The following is a 16,700-nucleotide window of genomic DNA, read 5'->3' as shown; positions in this document are numbered from 1 at the left end:
GAACAGGGAGGGAGGATTCGTACGGCCAATCGGCAGGCACACTGATTCCGAGAGTCGTCGCTCTGTCTCTCTCGCACCCGTGCGGGACGCCCGGTGGGTGCGAGAGAGACAGAGCGATGGAAACCACTCTCGGAATCAGTCTGCAGGGCGGCGGGGCGCCTAGCAGCAGCGAGTTTTAAAATAATACAATGCCGCGACCGCCGCGGTGTCTGTGTGTGTGTGCGTGTGTGTGTGTGTGTTGCCGCTAAAATGAGGGGTTGGCCTTCCCCGGCGGCGGCCGCCACGCCGGCCACGCGGCCAGCCCGCCCCGAATACACACCGGCTTTCGGTTTCGACTTTCGGGATTCGGCGATTCGATTCAGGTGTGAAAATAGTTATGCAGATTAGACGGGAGGATAAACAATGACAAACACAAAAACGAGAACAACATGAAAGAAACCCGCCCGTTGCGGCGCGAGAGCTGCGACTGGGTATGACGGACATATTGTGACAAGAAAATGATTTAACACGTCTATTGCTCGAAAAACAGGTAAATCCTCAGGGGTGCGAGAGAGACGGAACTCAGTGGGCCAGAAGACCGGTGGAGGCGGCCAAAACTCTAGTCGCTAAATGGGACTCGAACCGAACGTGTGGCCAATGGATTGCTCTCCGAACGAGGAATCCAATGGTGGGGTCATACGTTCGGTTCGAGGTCTGTTTGGCGACTCTGGAGCTCAAAATGCGTCTAGAGTTTCGGCCGCCTCCACCGGTCTTCTGGCCCACTGTGCGGATGCGACAAACCGCGCCCGGCAGTGTAGGACAGGCTGCCTACACGCGCGGCGCGCGCGGCGTTCCCTCGAAAGCAGTTAGACGGCTTAGCAACAGCAACCGCGGGGGGTGGGTTGGGCGGGGTGTCACATTGTCACATGTTGTCCCGTATGGCCCGAGATAGCGCTGTCTGGACGTTTATTACCCCCAAATGGATGGATAAGACAAATGCTAACGGAATTTGATCAAATGAAAAAGCGGTATATCCGTCCGCCAGGTGATTAGTGTACTCTGACATGCCGCAGTTTGCGGATCCAGAACGGGCCTGAGGTTGACTTGGCTTGATTTGAAAAAGTTAGAGTATGAAAGAAATTTGACAAAATAGGTGCAAGTTAAGGGTCACTCTAGCAATGCGCTTGGATCCACGGGGGTGGATCCACCCCCGCCTTGAGCTTGCACTCACTAAACTCACGCGAAACTTGTAGCAATAATGAAATTTTGCTCCTTGCTATGATTTACCTGACAATAGCCTCATCAATGACTGTGGCCCGTCGTGTCTTAACACACGCACGCACACACACGCACACACACGCGCACTTTGACTGGCTGCGGCGAGTAGCTGGAGTTGTGTCACCGACACATCGACTCGCCGTGGCCGCCGTTCGACTCTGAATGAATTCTCTTTGAATCGGCCGGGACTGCTTGCTGCTTGTTGCTTTCACCGCGCCCGCCTACTCTGGTCGTCTCTCTCGGACACACTACGTTCTGTTCGCGCGGGGTGGCGAGCAGCGAACTCTCTCACTCACTCGGTGGGCCGTCGGTGAGGTGTTTCCGGGAGACGGTGTGTGAGTGTGACGAAAGGGAAGTGCCCGTGGAGGGGAGGGAAGGGGGTGGAGGTAATGAAAACGTTCGACAGTAACGCTTGTGTACAGTGTACATGTCAACGTGCGATCAGCCGACTAATACAGTTTCGGCGTTCTGTCTCTCTCGCACCCCCTACGGCACGCCCCACGAGAGCGAGAGAGACAGGATGCGGAACCACTCGGCAGGCTGCATCGGATGGCATGGCATCCGTAATGTTATGAAGGGGTTGGGGTTGTGTTCTGTTGGTGATAAGAGTGGTCGTGTGATTAATTATTTCACTATCGAAGTACACTAGAAGGGGCTAGAGAATTCGGCAACGAGTGTTATGTGTAGTATTAGTATAGATAGATGGATTCCCCTTGCCGGACTTTTTCCGATTTATATTTGCTACCTTTTCCTTTTTGTAGGAAATTTGACAAGGTGTCAATAAAGAAAACATCGTAATTTTAATTCAATGTCATTTTATTATAAATTAAAAATCCTATTACACTCTAAAATATACAGTATCAGTCTCAAAATAACTATAATTCATTCATGGAAATAGTCCATACCCGCGTCGACTAGACAAGAACGGTCGAGTAAAAACACACACACACACATACACAACCAAAAAATACAGTCAATGAAACAAAAGTTCCAACATGATTAAAACTAGGACATTCACACTTATACCACGAGATTTCATGGTACAACACACGCAACATAGTTTGCTTACATCAATTACTCCACTGCTGATGCAAAAAATTAGCTATACACAACTAACTGAGCTAACTTGAGACTGATTTACACCAGGATGGGTGATGCAATAAATATCAATTCTTTGGAGACACTACTAACAATAGTTCCTAAAGGATGATGCAACGACAATGGCGCAATGGCAACTACTGAATGATGCAACCGAGTGCAACAATTCTACAAGCAACGCACTAAAAATGAAACACTGCTTGATGGTCTACTTGACGTTGCGGCGGGTTATTTGACAAAATGGTTCATGACACGTGATGAATCGGCGTTCACAGCTGAGCTTCGGCAACCTGCGCTTCAACTGGAGTTGGACTCGGCCTTGTCGTGCTGCTGGTGCTCCAGGCCCTCGATGGCGGCGCCGGCGGTGCCCCTGGTGATGGGGATGCTCCGGGGCTCCTCGCGGGGCGCCTTGGGCTGCTCCTTGAAGGGCGCCTCGATGGCCAGCACGCCGTCCTGGTGCAGCATGGAGGTGATGCTGTCCGTGTCGATGGACTCGGGCAGCGTGATGGTCCTGCTCATCTCCTGCGCGAACCTGCTGCCGTCGCGGCCGCTGCGCTCGCACTTGGCGGAGATGGTGAGGAGGCGGCCGGAGTCGTCCAGGGCGAGCTTGATCTCCTCGGGCTTGAAGCCGGCCAGGTCGACGGCCACGCGGTACTGGTTGCCGTCCTCCTTGGTGTGGTCGATGGCGTTGAGCAGGATGCTGGAGGGCCGCTGGAACCAGGAAGGCATGCCGCGGAACATCTGCCGCTCCAGGTGGTCCATCTGGCGGTCCATGTCGCGGACCAGGGCGCCGATGTCGGTGGGCCGCGACCACGGCGAGAAGAGGCCGCGGACGGGCTGCACGGGCCAGGGCGACGCGGCCAGGCGGCGGCCCATCAGGGGCACCATCCTCATGCACTGGTTGACGGGCATCTTGATTGCTTGGTTGGCTTGGCTGGGGTAGTCTCGCTGCTGAGGCTCTTGACTGCTCGGCGGCTCGATTCGAACTGACTGCCGGCTCGCGCCGCGCGCTGTATTTATGTGCCGCCGCTGCGGCTCGCCACGGCCAGGCCCGGCTAGAAGCAGCCAGCGCCCTCTCGCATTCTCGAACGTTCTGTCTCTTTCGCGCGCTCCCCCACCACCGCGGCCGCGGCGCTCCCCTCCCGCCCGCGCGTCCCGCGAGCTCGCTCCCTCTCACTCGCGCCGTCGCGCCGTCTCTCTCGCTCGCACCGCGTAGCGCCGCGTAGCGCCGCGGTCCTTCGCGCAGCTTCGGCGGCTTCGCGCTCGGTCCTTCGAGTTGCATCAGAAAACCGGCGAATCGATGACACACTGCTGGAAGAAGCCTCCCAGAACACCCCATCGATTTTGCATGCAGCGCACAGTGGGCCAGTTGGAGGCGGACAAAACTCTAAACGCATTTTGAGCTCCAGAGTCGCTAAACAGGTGCCGAACAGAACGTGTGACCCCACCAATGGATTGCTCATTCGGAGAGCAATCCATTGATGGGGTCACACGTTCGGTTCAAATCCCATTCAGCGACTCTGGAGCTCAAAACGCGTCTAGAGTTTTGTCCGCCTCCACCGGCCTTCCGGCCCACTGTACAGCGCCTTGGAAAAGTCTTTCACTTGCAGTGCAGTCGCGCACTGACCGCAAACAAATTAAAAAATGCGTAGCAAAAAACTTTCATTTTCTCAAGTATAAAAAAGGTTTTTCGTGCAGGTGCAGCTCTTAGAAACACTGGTAGAGATTTCTCCCTGTATTTATCATCTTCTCCCGCTGGTGCTAAATTCCTGCGCTGCAATCAGTATGAGCTCCGGTCTTTCCATTATTCTTTAGCGTGTGCGTCGGAATGAGGCATCGCCATCCTGCGGGGTGGCGGCGAAGGCCTTCGATTTCCTCCCCCCTCCCCCCCTTTTTCCAGTGTGGAACTTCCCTCCAGCCCGGCCACGCTGTCGCCTTGGCGACCGGTAAACACTCCATCGGTGCATCCTTGCGACGCCTTGCAGCCGGCGGAGCGGCGTAGTAACGGTGGAGCACGGCCGAAAATCTCAAATTTTTACCTATTTAAGCGGTGTTTTGGTGTAATTTTAGATAAATCCCGATTATTTTCAGGCGTAATAGAGCGTGATAGCGTAGTAGTCGGGTAACAGGTTTTGAGAGTGATACCACCTCGCGCGGCTCCGTGCAATTTTAACCACTGTGCGACAACAACGGGAGAGAGGAGATGACGCCGGAGAAGGGGGTGGACGAAGCGGCGGAGGAGCGCAAGCAGTGGGAGACGGCCGAGGTAGGTGCAAAAGTCGCTTACTTTCAGTCAATTTTGACTGACTTTGCGAGCGAGGCTGGTGCTCTGAAATTAGTGGTGTGGCCAAGGCGTTTTAGAGGCAGGGCATAAACGTCGGACGAGGCCTTGACTTCTGCAAGATTAGAAGCAGTGGCCTGCCACAGTCGCTACTTTCAGAGACGCAGTCGGACGCAGTCGGACGCAGTCGTGTTGCATTTAACAGTGTTCTCTCCGCCTAGATGGGGGCCACGAAGCTGGTGGGTGACGACGGCGTGCCGCTGGCCCCCGAGGACGCCCCCGTGCCGGCGCCGCCGCGCCCCTTCGTGCCGGACCTGGGGCCGGTGGGGCCGTGGGCCTTCGGGCGCACCGAGTGGAACCCCGCGTCCGGACTCACGGGTACAACGCACAGTGCGCCACGGTCAAAGCTCTAGACGCGTTTTGAGCTCCACGGTCGCTAGACAGTGCTCGAACCGAACGTGTGACCCCACCAATGGATTCCTCGTTCGGAGAGCAATCCATTGGTGGGGTCACACGTTTGGTTCGATTCCCATTTAGCGACTCTGGAGCTCAAAACGCGTCCGGCATTTCGACTGGGGTTGCCAACCCCTCCGTGTTCCAGGCGTGCGGCCGGTGGTGGACAGGCACTCCGTGACGCGGTGCAGCCCCGGCGACTGGCTGCGGAACAACGCCGAGCTCACCATGACGGCCTCCACGGCCAGGCAGCGCGCCGACGCGTGAGTCTACAGTGTGCCTGCGTCAAAAACCAAAACTGAAAGGAGTAATAGAGCACAAGGCGCTTCATGTTGTGCGGCAGGGCGGCGTGGTCGGCGAGGGAGGTGCGGCGCCGCACCACTGCCGAGCTGGACGCGCTGCACCGCGACTCCTCCGACCGCATCCAGGAGCGCGCGCAGCACGTCTGGCGGTGGCACGCCGAGCTGGAGCGGGCGGCGCAGGTACGTCGCTCTGTCTCTCTCGCACCTAGCGCACCATGAGTGCGACTCGGGCACCAATAAAAACAAAGTGTTTGGTTAGCGTTTTATTTGTCAAGTCTCATGAGGTGGGGTAGGCCGCCGGTGGCGACGGCAGACTAGAACGGCCAGGCCGGCCGAGGGCGTTTCCTCGCTCAGAAGAAGCCGGGGGCTCCGTAGGTGGTGGCGGGTGCCGAGTAGGCCAACCGGGGCGCGGCGGCGAAGGACACGGCGGGGGCGGCGGCCAAGGCGGGGGCGGAGTAGGCCACTCGGGGGGCGGGCGCGAAGGACACCGCGGGGGCGGCGGCGATGGCGGGGGCGGCGTAGGACACGGCGGGGGCGGCGGCGATGGCGGGGGCCGAGTAGGACACGGCGGGGGCGGCGGCGATGGCGGGGGCCGAGTAGGACACGGCGGGGGCGGCGGCGATGGCGGGGGCCGAGTAGGACACGGCGGGGGCGGCGGCGATGGCGGGGGCCGAGTAGGACACGGCGGGGGCGGCGGCGATGGCTGCGGGGGCGGCGGCGAAGGACACAGCCGGGGCCGCTGCCACGGCCGGCGGCCCGTAGGCCACGGAGGGGGCGGCCGCCAGGGCGGCGGGGGCGGCGGCGAAGGCAGGCTCGCCCGCCAGCGGGTACTGGGGCTTGGCCTGGGCCACGGCGGCCAGCACCACCACGACGAAGGCAACCTGCAGCAAGGGAGTGGTTAGCGGGACCGGGGGGCTGCCTACCCGCCAAGACGGACGGTGCTTACGGTGGGGTTCATGGTGGCGGAGGGGATGGAGTGCCTGGCTGGAGCCGCTGGACCAAGTGTGCCGCTCTGGTTCCAGGCGGCGGCTTTATACTCGCCCAGCCCGATGGGCCCGCTGACCGCAGTGTGTCAGCGTGTCCGGCCGCCGCGGCGTCATTTTGCCCGGCGGAAGGGCGTCAAGCGGTATCAAGGGAAGGAACCACGCGACGGGGAAGAGGGTGGCTTTCTTCGCTTGCGCACTTGTCGAAGTGGCAGCAAGTTTCATGTCAGGGTGCGGCTCCACAGTCCACCAGCAAAAACGGCGGACTGGTCGCGTGCTGCAAGATGGCGGAGGCGTGGACAAGCCTGAATCGGCAGAGGATCATTCCTGGTCTAGCCTATCTAGTGCATGTTCACGTCCATGCTCGCATGTCCAGTGTTGAAAGGGTTGCCAACCTCCGCCTTCCAACTTGGCAAATTCTTGGTAGCGGACTGAGGTTGGCAGCCCTTCCGACCGTGGCGCATCGTTGGCGGCACTGTTGACGCTGCTCCAGATGATGTGGGACGAGATCCAGCTGCTGATGCCGACGCCGCCGCGGCTGCACCGCATCCTGGCGTCGCTGTCCAAGGCCGCGGCCACGGCGTCGGAGTGCATCGGCGTGCGCTGCCGCCGCCCGGACACGGACCTGGTGCGCGACGAGGCGCACGACGAGCTGGTGCGCGAGGCGGCCCTGGTGCGCGAGGTGACGGCGCTGGTGGAGCGCTGCCTGCAGCAGGCCCTGGACCAGCTGCGCGCCGACCGCGCCGCCCTGCTCGCGCTGCAGGCCGACTGGTCCTGCAAGAAGGACTGCTACCGCGTGGACGCGCTGGCCCGCTCCATCACGGCGCACCGCGAGCCCCTGGTGGGCATCTTCCAGCCCGGCGCCGCCACCGTGCCCGACAGGTAAGGCCACCGGTGCGCAGTGGGCCAGAAGACCGGTGGAGGCGGTCGAAATCCTCGACCCGTTTTGAGCTCCAGAGTCGCTAAACAGGACTCGAACCGAACGTGTGACCCCACCAATGGATTGCTCTTCGAACGCGGAATCCATTGGTGGAGTCACTCGTTCAGTTCGAGTCCTGCTCAGCGACTCTGGAGCTCAGAACGCGTCTAGAATTTTGGCCGCCTCTCTGGCGCCAGCTTGTTGTGATGTATCCACCTTGGCCAAAATTGTCGCAAATTGTCCGCCAAATCTGTCACCGGCACTTCATGGAAAACTTCGCCGCAGCCAGTCATGTCCCGAAATATAATTAGTGTCCGGACCAGACACCACGTGACCTGGCTGCCGGTGACGACGTGGTTTGCGGCGTGGACGGCCGGCCGGGCCGAGGCGTGCGAGAGAGACGGAGAGCGGCGCAGCGTCACCGGGCCGCCGTGTTAGGGTGCAGCGCGGTGCGGCGGAGGAAATAGAGTCGTCGGATGCCGCGACGAGATTAGCGGTGTGGCGGACGAGACGGGGCGGCGGACTCCACACGTGAATGGGTTCGTTTCCGCACGCTTTAATTCGTGAAGCCGAGCCGCGGCCAGACACGCAGACACCCCACCCTGCGGACTGTCTCTGTCTCTCTCGCACCCGTGCAGGATGCCCCATGAGGACTCGAACCGAGCGTGTGACCCCGCCAATGGATTGCTCTCCGAACGAGGAATCCATTGGTGGGGTCACACGTTCGGTTCGAGTCCCGTCTAGCGACTCTGGAGCTCAAAACGCGTCCGGAGTTTTGGCCGCCTCCACCGGTCTTCTGGCCCACTGTGCGTTGCTGCAGGCAGGTGACACCGGAGGGCTGGGAGCAGACGACGCGGCGCAACATCGCGGCCTCGGAGGCGGAGCGGGCGCGCTCCATCGCGTACCGCACGCTGCTGCAGCCCATGCTGGACAACGCCGTCAAGGACGTCCGCGGGCAGGCGGCGCGCGTCGACGACGCCCTGGCCAGGAACGTGGCGCTGGTGGCGCGCGCCGTCGAGCACTTCGACGAGCAGTACCGCCTGGTGAGTCGCGTCGGGATGCTCACTTTCGGTGCAGTGGCGCGCACAGAGAGCGGTAACGACTGGTAACGAGCGGTATTGCCCGACTTTCGGGAGTGTGACTAAAAATTGGGGTCTTGGATCATTTTTCTGACGTATTCGCACGTTTGTGGGGTTGTCAGTGAATTGACCTGAAATTGTGGCAAACTTGCTAAGGTTTCCTAGAGTGGAGTCAATTTTTTCGGAACAAGCCGCAGCTTCAACGCGTGCGCTGCTGTCTCAGAGGGTTTCGAAGGACACCGGAGGAAGAAGACACAAATGAGTGATTTTTGTGGGTCAGCCTTTATTTTCAAGTGTCATTGGCAGGCAAGCTGCTCCGGTGGCGACAGGGCCAAAGAGGGTTCATCGCTCAGAAGAAGCCGGGGGTCCCGTAGGTGGTGGCGGGGGCGGAGTAAGCCACCCTGGGGGCGGCGGCGAAGGACACGGCGGGGGCGGCGGCGATGGCGGGGGCGGAGTAGGCCACTCGCGGCGCAGCAGCGAAGGACACAGCGGGGGCGGAGTAGGCCACCGCGGGGGCGGCGGCGATGGCGGGGGCGGAGTAGGCCACCCTGGGGGCGGCGGCGAAGGACACGGCGGGGGCGGCAGCGATGGCGGGGGCGGAGTACGCTACCGCGGGGGCGGCGGCGATGGCGGGGGCGGCGTAGGACACAGCGGGGGCGGCGGCGAAGGCCGGGGCGGCGGCGAAGGCAGGTTCGCCCGCCAACGGGTACTGGGGCTTGGCCTGGGCCACGGCGGCCAGCACCACGACAACAAAAGCAACCTGCAACAGGAACAGTTCTAGAAGCGCGAGTTCTGGGGTTCAACTAACGCCAACGCGGATGCAAAAGGCCGATGATGCTCACAGTGGGGTTCATGGTGGCAGTGGTGTGTGGGGGATGAACTGCCTGGTGGAGCTGCTGGACCCAAGTGTGACTCTCGGCATCCGCGGCGGCAGTTTTATACCCAGCTTCAGCTGGAAGCTTGATTGACCCACTGACCGCAGCGTGCGGACCCGTCACGGGCGTCAGTAGTTGGTCAGTAGTGTCATTTGGATGTGACGGCCTTCCAACCAATCACCTAATAAATTATAGGGTGATTAGTTTAAACGCCGTTAGTAATAATGTACGGGTTTGTGAGAAAAATTAAAAGCTAGCTGACACCTTTAAGTGTCTTGTATTGTTCTAGGTATGTTTTGAAGTAGTAAAAATCGTGTTTTGGGCCGACTCTAAGCAGCCACTGCGTCTGATCCGAGACGGTATTTCGTCCTCCCTCAACGGGCAATTGGTCTTTGGACCTTCCTTTAGAATGCCTTTGTTACGGAGTGCGATTATCTGCCTTAGTTTGGGAGCAGTATTGCCGCAAAGTTGATCAAAACAGTCACAAATGTCTTTGAAAAATAGTATTTTGGGCTGACTTTAAGCAGCCACTGCGTCTGATCCGAGGTGGTATTCGTCCTTCCTCAACGGGCAGTTGGTCTTTGGACCTTCCTTTAGAATGCCTTTGTTACGGAGTGTGATTATCTGCCTTAGTTTAGGAGCAGTATTGCCGCAAAGTTGATCAAAACGGTCACAAATGTCTGAAAAATCGTGTTTTGGGCTGACTTTAAGCAGCCACTGCGTCTGATCCGAGGCGGGCCTTCGTGCTTCTTCAACGGGCATTTGGTCTTCGGTCCTTCCCCCGTTGAGGGAGTACGATTTTCCGCCGTAGGTTGGACGCTGCGACCGCCTATCGTCAGACCAAACCACCATTTCTACACATTTTAGCCGTTTTGACTAACTCTGCCTGGTTTCTTCCCTTGACGCCCTTCCGCCGAGCCAAATGACGCCGCGGCGGCCGGACATGCTGACACACTGCGGTCAGCGGGCCCATCGGGCTGGAGGAGTATAAAGCCGCCGCCTGGAACCAGAGCGGCACACTTGGTCCAGCGGCTCCAGCCAGGCACTCCATCCCCTCCGCCACCATGAACCCCACCGTAAGCACCGTCCGTCTTGGCGGGTAGGCAGCCCCCCGGTCCCGCTAACCACTCCCTTGCTGCAGGTTGCCTTCGTCGTGGTGGTGCTGGCCGCCGTGGCCCAGGCCAAGCCCCAGTACCCGCTGGCGGGCGAGCCTGCCTTCGCCGCCGCCCCCGCCGCCCTGGCGGCCGCCCCCTCCGTGGCCTACGGGCCGCCGGCCGTGGCAGCGGCCCCGGCTGTGTCCTTCGCCGCCGCCCCCGCAGCCATCGCCGCCGCCCCCGCGGTGTCCTACTCGGCCCCCGCCATCGCCGCCGCCCCCGCCGTGTCCTACTCGGCCCCCGCCATCGCCGCCGCCCCCGCCGTGTCCTACTCGGCCCCCGCCATCGCCGCCGCCCCCGCGGTGTCCTACGCCGCCCCCGCCATCGCCGCCGCCCCCGCCGTGTCCTTCGCGCCCGCCCCCCGAGTGGCCTACTCCGCCCCCGCCTTGGCCGCCGCCCCCGCCGTGTCCTTCGCCGCCGCGCCCCGGGTGGCCTACTCGGCACCCGCCACCACCTACGGAGCCCCCGGCTTCTTCTGAGCGAGGAAACGCCCTCGGCCACCTGGCCGTTCTAGTCTGCCGTCGCCACCGGCGGCCTACCCCACCTCATGAGACTTGACAAATAAAATGGTACTCCATTAACTATTTGTGTCTTTGTGCCCAGTCGGTAGGAAATCCACCAACACCAAAAATACTAAGTAACGTTAAAAATTGGCCTGATTGGACCTGGCTAAACTATAGACTGATTGCCTTAGGGGCTCTGGCTGACCTTTGGGTAACTCTAGCCCACCTTTGGGTAACTCTAGCCCACCTTTGGGTAACTCTAGCCCACCTTTGGGTAACTCTAGCCCACCTTTGGGTAACTCTAGCCCTCCTTTGGGTAACTCTAGCCCACCTTTGGGTAACTCTAGCTCTCCTTTGGGTAACTCTAGCCCACCTTCGGGTAACTCTAGCTCTCCTTTGGGTAACTCTAGCCCACCTTTGGGTAACTCTAGCTCTCCTTTGGGTAACTCTAGCCCACCTTTGGGTAACTCTAGCCCTCCTTTGGGTAACTCTAGCCCTCCTTTGGGTAACTCTAGCCCACCTTTGGGTAACTCTAGCTCTCCTTTGGGTAACTCTAGCCCACCTTTGGGTAACTCTAGCCCACCTTTGGGTAACTCTAGCCCACCTTTGGGTAACTCTAGCTCTCCTTTGGGTAACTCTAGCCCACCTTTGGGTAACTCTAGCCCACCTTTGGGTAACTCTAGCCCTCCTTTGGGTAACTCTAGCCCACCTTTGGGTAACTCTAGCCCACCTTTGGGTAACTCTAGCCCACCTTTGGGTAACTCTAGCTCTCCTTTGGGTAACTCTAGCCCTCCTTTGGGTGACCCCGGCTGACTTGGGCGCGCTTCCGCGGCATGGTTCCCAGACGGTGCGCAAGGAGGCGGACACGGAGCGTCTGATGGCCGAGATGCGGGAGGCCATTCGCAACACGGACCCCAACCTCAAGACGGCCCAGAGCAGGCTGCACACTCGCCAGCAGAGGATGGCCTCGGAGAACTGCAGGGACCCGCCGCAGGCAGGGTGCGTCACCGTGCGTCGCAGCAGCTTGGCCAACTTAAAAAATTAAGTTTTCTCTCCCGAAATGTTGCCAACTTGGACTTTGGCTGCAGGCTGCTGGACGAGGTGTCGAGAGTGACCATTGCCGCCACGGCCCTGGACGGCCAGCTTCGGAACGCCACCAACGCCCTGCACGAGGTGACGCACTGTAGAACTCGCTCAGAAACGTCGCTTCGACTGTTTTGTCTTTGTTGAGAGCCGTGGATTGCCCTCCAGATACGCGAGGAGCGCGCGCGCCTGGAGGCCGCCCTGGTGCTCAAGAAGAAGCACCTGCACCTGGACAGGGAGCGCGTGCTCAAGCTCAGGGAGCACTTCCCCACGGCGGCCGCTCTGGCAGGGCTGGACTGAGCTTCTGGCCCCGGAAGGAAGACTCGGATAAGCTTGCGGTAACTGTGTGTGGAAGGCTCGACAATGAGTAGACCAATTTTCAAATCTAATCTTATACATCTATATTATTACCACTTTTCAGTACTATAAACGTCAAATTAAATTACACGTAACTTATTGACTCGTCTTCTTATTCATAGCCATTTTTCTATCACAGATTCCATTATCACATTACAATCCATCTTTATCACTGTGTGCTGACCTTCAACAAAGTCAACAATAATACAATAAAAATTTGCTGTGCGTCTCTCGTTGATGGTATGGGTGTGCCCCACAGGAGTGTTGTCCGATACACTGAACGGCTGACAACGCGTTAGATGGGGCGTCCCTCATTCCTCCATGACGACGGCGTCCTCGACGGCGTCCTCGACGGCGTCCTCGACGGCGTCCTCGACGGCGTCCTCGACAGCGTCCTCGACGGCGTCCTCGACGGCGTCCTCGACGGCGTCCCTTACTCCTCCAAGGCGTTCTCGACGGCGTTCTCGACGGCGTCCCTTACTCCTCCAAGGCGTTCTCGACGGCGTTCTCGACGGCGTCCCTTACTCCTCGAAGGCGTTCTCGACGGCGTTCTCGACGGCGTCCTGGCCGACGTCCCGGCCACCGCGCAGCCCTATCGCCTTGGCCCTCTTCCTCAGGATGAACCTCAGCCGGCTGCTCATGAAGCTGGTCCAGGAGGTGAACCAGCGCGGCAGGTACTGCAGCACGAGCCGCAGCCGCCACAGCTGCAGCGTCTGGCGCCAGGTGAGCGCCTTGGGCAGCACGGTGCCCAGCCCCAGGACGTCCTCCGTCAGGTAGGCCAGGTTGGCCTCGAAGGACGGCAGCGGCACGAAGGCGCGCATGCCGTCCATCATGGCGCGACTCATGTGCTCCCAGCGGTCCGGGCCCTGCTTCACCAGCGCGCGCAAGCTCGGCCTGGGAGAAGCACGGGGAAGAAATAAATACATGGCGATAACATGAATAAATATGCCTCAACATGTTCCGGCCGAACCAGATCGAGCCGAGAATAGTTTTGGGATCGAAACGCTTCCGCTGAGGCGGGGTCGTGCATCAGACGCAGAAATAATAGCACACGAGATTGGAATCAAATCGTGACATCCGCATGTGATGTGCGGCTCCCAGAATATCGAGTTAAAACACGAAGCGACAGCACAGTGAACTGCAAAGAAGCATCCATGTGACAAATTTTGTCAAAAAAAATGCTTTTAACCCTCCAAAAAAATTGAAAAATTCTAATGTTACGTCTAGAGGAAGTACTTGAGGCATCTTTGAAAGCTCCTGAAGCGGTTGCACTACTTACACGGCGACGTAGCGCAGGAACTCCTCACTCCGCCTGAGGACGACGTCCAGGCCCCCCAGCCCCCAGTTGAAGCGGTCCTCGATACCAAGGCAGTAGCCCAGCACCGCCCACATGTGGACCAGGCCCTGAAAGGACCAAGAGACTTAGTCTTCGACACACCTCAATCATTGATCAGTTGTGGTCTAGCCTTTCAAGTCAAGTCAAAAGAGCGACGAAGAGTCCCACTATTGCCAGCTGGGCCTTCCCCGTCCAATGGGTTGCCTACCCACTAGGCGCCCGCGGCGTCCTGCTAACTGCTGTGTGCTGCATTGGCCTTCGTGGAGGCGGACAAAATTCTAGAAGCGTTTTGGGCTCCAGAGTCGCTAAGCAGGACTCGAACCGAATGTGTGACCCCACCAATGGATTGCTCTTTCGGAAAGCAATCCATTGGTGGGGTCACACGTTCGGTTCGAGTCCCATTTAGCGACTCTGGAGCCCGAAACGCGTCTAGAGTTTTGTCCAGCTCCACCGGTCTTCTGGCCCACTGCGTGACAGGCCCGTCCTCACCTCCAGCTCCCTGCGCGTGGCGCGGGGCGCGGCGAACACCTCCGGCTTGCAGATGAAGAGCCCGAAGAAGCCCCACTGCGTGATGGCCATCTCGGCCTGCGACAGGAAGGGCCGGCGGTACCGATCCGCGTCCACCAGGATGGCGCCGGAGGGGTAGTCGGGCCCCAGGGTGCTGAGCACGGGGCACGGCCCCGCGTACGCGCCGCTGGAGATCCCCGACAGTGTGTCTGCCACCAGCGACGCGGCGGGGCAGTTCAGCGCGCGCGGCTCCCCCTTGCCTGCGGAGGGAACCGAAGCGTTAGTGGCCTATCTAGTGACAGTCTGTCCGGTTGGGGCTCCGCACAGTGGGCCAGAAGACCGGTGGAGGCGGTTAAAATCCCGGACGTGTTTTGAGCTCCAGAGTGGCTAAATAGGACTCGAACCGAACGTGTGACCCCACCAATGGATTGCTCTTCGAACGAGAAATCCATTGGTAGGGTCACAAGCTCGGTTCGAGTCCTGTTTAGCCACTCTGGAGCTCAAAACGCGTCTTGAGTTTTGGCCGCCTCCACCGGTCTTCTGGCCCACTGTGTGCTTTGGCACTCACTTGGCCGTGGCGACCAGCGGGTCCAGCGAGCCGGGGAAGCCGAAGAGGAAGAACAGGGACAGCATGTCGGCCTGCGACAGCCCGGCCAGGCAGTCGCGGCTGAAGCGCTGCCCGTCCAGGAAGAGCTGCTCGTCGAACCACGGCGGCCGGCCGGTCTGCGGACTGCCCGAGTCGCCGTGCACCAGGTAGCCCTCCCCGTCGAGCCACGGCGCGATCTCCCTGGGCTGCGCGGCCCAGCCCTCGGGGTAGTCGACGCGCACGTACTTGGCGCGCAGCCGGGGGTCCAGGGCGGCGCGCTGCAAACAGGAAAGCACCGCACCTTTTTATTTTCCAATATAATCCGACACCCAAGGCGCCTAGGGCAGCCTCTGCCATTTTGCAACGACGGAGAAGAATATTCCGGTCCAAAACAAAGCAGGACGGCGAGCACGAGTCGCGGTCGGGATGGACACCACACTGTAATCACGCAAACGCTTGTTTTCCTGGACGCTCCAGCCTGCAGCCAATCAGCGGCGGCCGCGCTGCCTCGCGCGTGCTGTCCGCGCAGTCGGACTACGTACAGTGCCGGCGTCGCTCTCTCCCTCTCGCACCCGGCAGGACCGACGAGTGCGAGAGAGACAGAGCGACGAAGGAACTGTCCGGAATGCAGCGGCAGCGGAGCGCCGTGTGCGTAGGCAGGCCCGCGGCGCACCGGAGCGAGAGCGTTGCGGCCCAGCAGGCGTTCACCACACTGTAAGGGTGCTGGTTGCTTCATTTCAAGACGCGTTTTGAGCTCCAGAGTCGCTGAATGGGACTCGAACCGAACGTGTGACCCCACTAATGGATTGCTCTCCGAACGAGGAATCCATTAGTGGGGTCACATGTTCGGTTCGAGTCTCATTTAGCGACTCTGGAGCTCAGAACGCGTCTGAGTTCTGACCGCCTCCACCGGTCTTCCGGCCCACTGTGCGGCCTTCCTCGTCCCTTACCTGCATGCGAGCCACCTTGGCCCCCGGGTGCGGGTGTGCCAGCGCCTCCCCGAGCGCGGCCGACGTCCAGGGGTCCTCCTCGGCCTCGGCCGCCCCTTGTTCTCCCTGGCGGTCCGGCATGGCCTCCGGAATGGTCTCCGGCGTGGCGGACGGACTCCGCGTCAGCACTGGTCAGGACGCCGACGACGCCCCTGGTCGCCCACAACGCACGCACTGGTCAGCTTCGATTCAATCAAAGTGTTTTACAACCCTGCTCGCGCAAGGGGTTCATTTGTAAGACCTTAAATAGTGGAGGGATTCTCGGGTATTTTCTCTGCGCCAAACACTAGAGCTTGCTGAAAGTCTCGTCTCACTAGGCCTACTGCAGAGACCGTAATAGCTAATGCCCATTCGTCACAACACACCTCACAGCGTGCTGCGCACAGTCACAACACTGGCAGTCTGTCCCCCCCCCCCTATCCGGCCTTGCCCTTCCTCGCACCCCACGGCCCGATCGAAATACCCCCCCCCCTCTCTCCCTGGCGCGCTGCGGGCATCATAACCTAGATCCGCCCACCCACGGCACTGCAAGCCCTGCGCAAGGCGCACGTACCTTCTTCTCGTGCTCGTCTAGGGCCTCGTCGACCTAGACGGGCTGGACGGGCTGGTGTCTAGGCGGCGGGGCGTGTCGCGGCATTCGCGGGTCGCGCGGCGTTGACGGCGGCAGTCGGACTGAACCCGAAACGGCGACGACGGCGACCCAACCCGCGCGGCACCGCGGACTGCGAACACTGCGAACTGCGACCGGGCATGACGAGCAGCGAGGAGCGAGCACAGCGCCGTGCCGCGGCGACTACTGAGTCTACCAAGTCCACCGCGCCGCCGGCGGACGCGGTCGACGCCGACGTCGACGCAGACGTCGTCGCAGTGTTAGGCCTCTCTGTCTCTCTCGCACTCACGGGGTGCCCGGTACTGGTGTGAGAGAGACAACAACGACA

At 60.2% G+C, this 16,700-nt stretch overlaps 2 protein-coding genes across 2 annotated transcripts; both read right to left on the bottom strand.

Annotated features, from left to right (window-relative positions):
* Positions 1-2,052: 2,052 nt before the first annotated feature.
* LOC117644277 (heat shock protein Hsp-16.1/Hsp-16.11-like) lies at positions 2,053-3,335 on the bottom strand. The gene has a single exon (XM_034383597.1). It carries the CDS (start codon positions 3,265-3,267, stop codon positions 2,653-2,655), a length of 615 nt encoding a protein of 204 aa, XP_034239488.1. The 5' UTR covers positions 3,268-3,335; the 3' UTR covers positions 2,053-2,652.
* A 9,028-nt stretch (positions 3,336-12,363) lies between these two features.
* LOC117644662 lies at positions 12,364-16,563 on the bottom strand. The gene is made up of 7 exons (XM_034384273.1): positions 16,316-16,563; positions 15,724-15,914; positions 14,756-15,051; positions 14,488-14,504; positions 14,170-14,447; positions 13,624-13,748; positions 12,364-13,238 (listed from the first exon to the last, which is right to left on the bottom strand). Exons 2-7 carry the CDS (start codon positions 15,841-15,843, stop codon positions 12,866-12,868), a joined length of 1,209 nt encoding a protein of 402 aa, XP_034240164.1. The 5' UTR covers positions 15,844-15,914; positions 16,316-16,563; the 3' UTR covers positions 12,364-12,865.
* Positions 16,564-16,700: the final 137 nt, after the last annotated feature.

The sequence above is a fragment of the Thrips palmi genome, unplaced genomic scaffold, assembly GCF_012932325.1.
Source record: "Thrips palmi isolate BJ-2018 unplaced genomic scaffold, TpBJ-2018v1 HiC_scaffold_18, whole genome shotgun sequence".
Lineage (NCBI taxonomy): Eukaryota > Metazoa > Arthropoda > Insecta > Thysanoptera > Thripidae > Thrips > Thrips palmi.
This window is presented reverse-complemented; position numbering and strand designations above follow the sequence as displayed.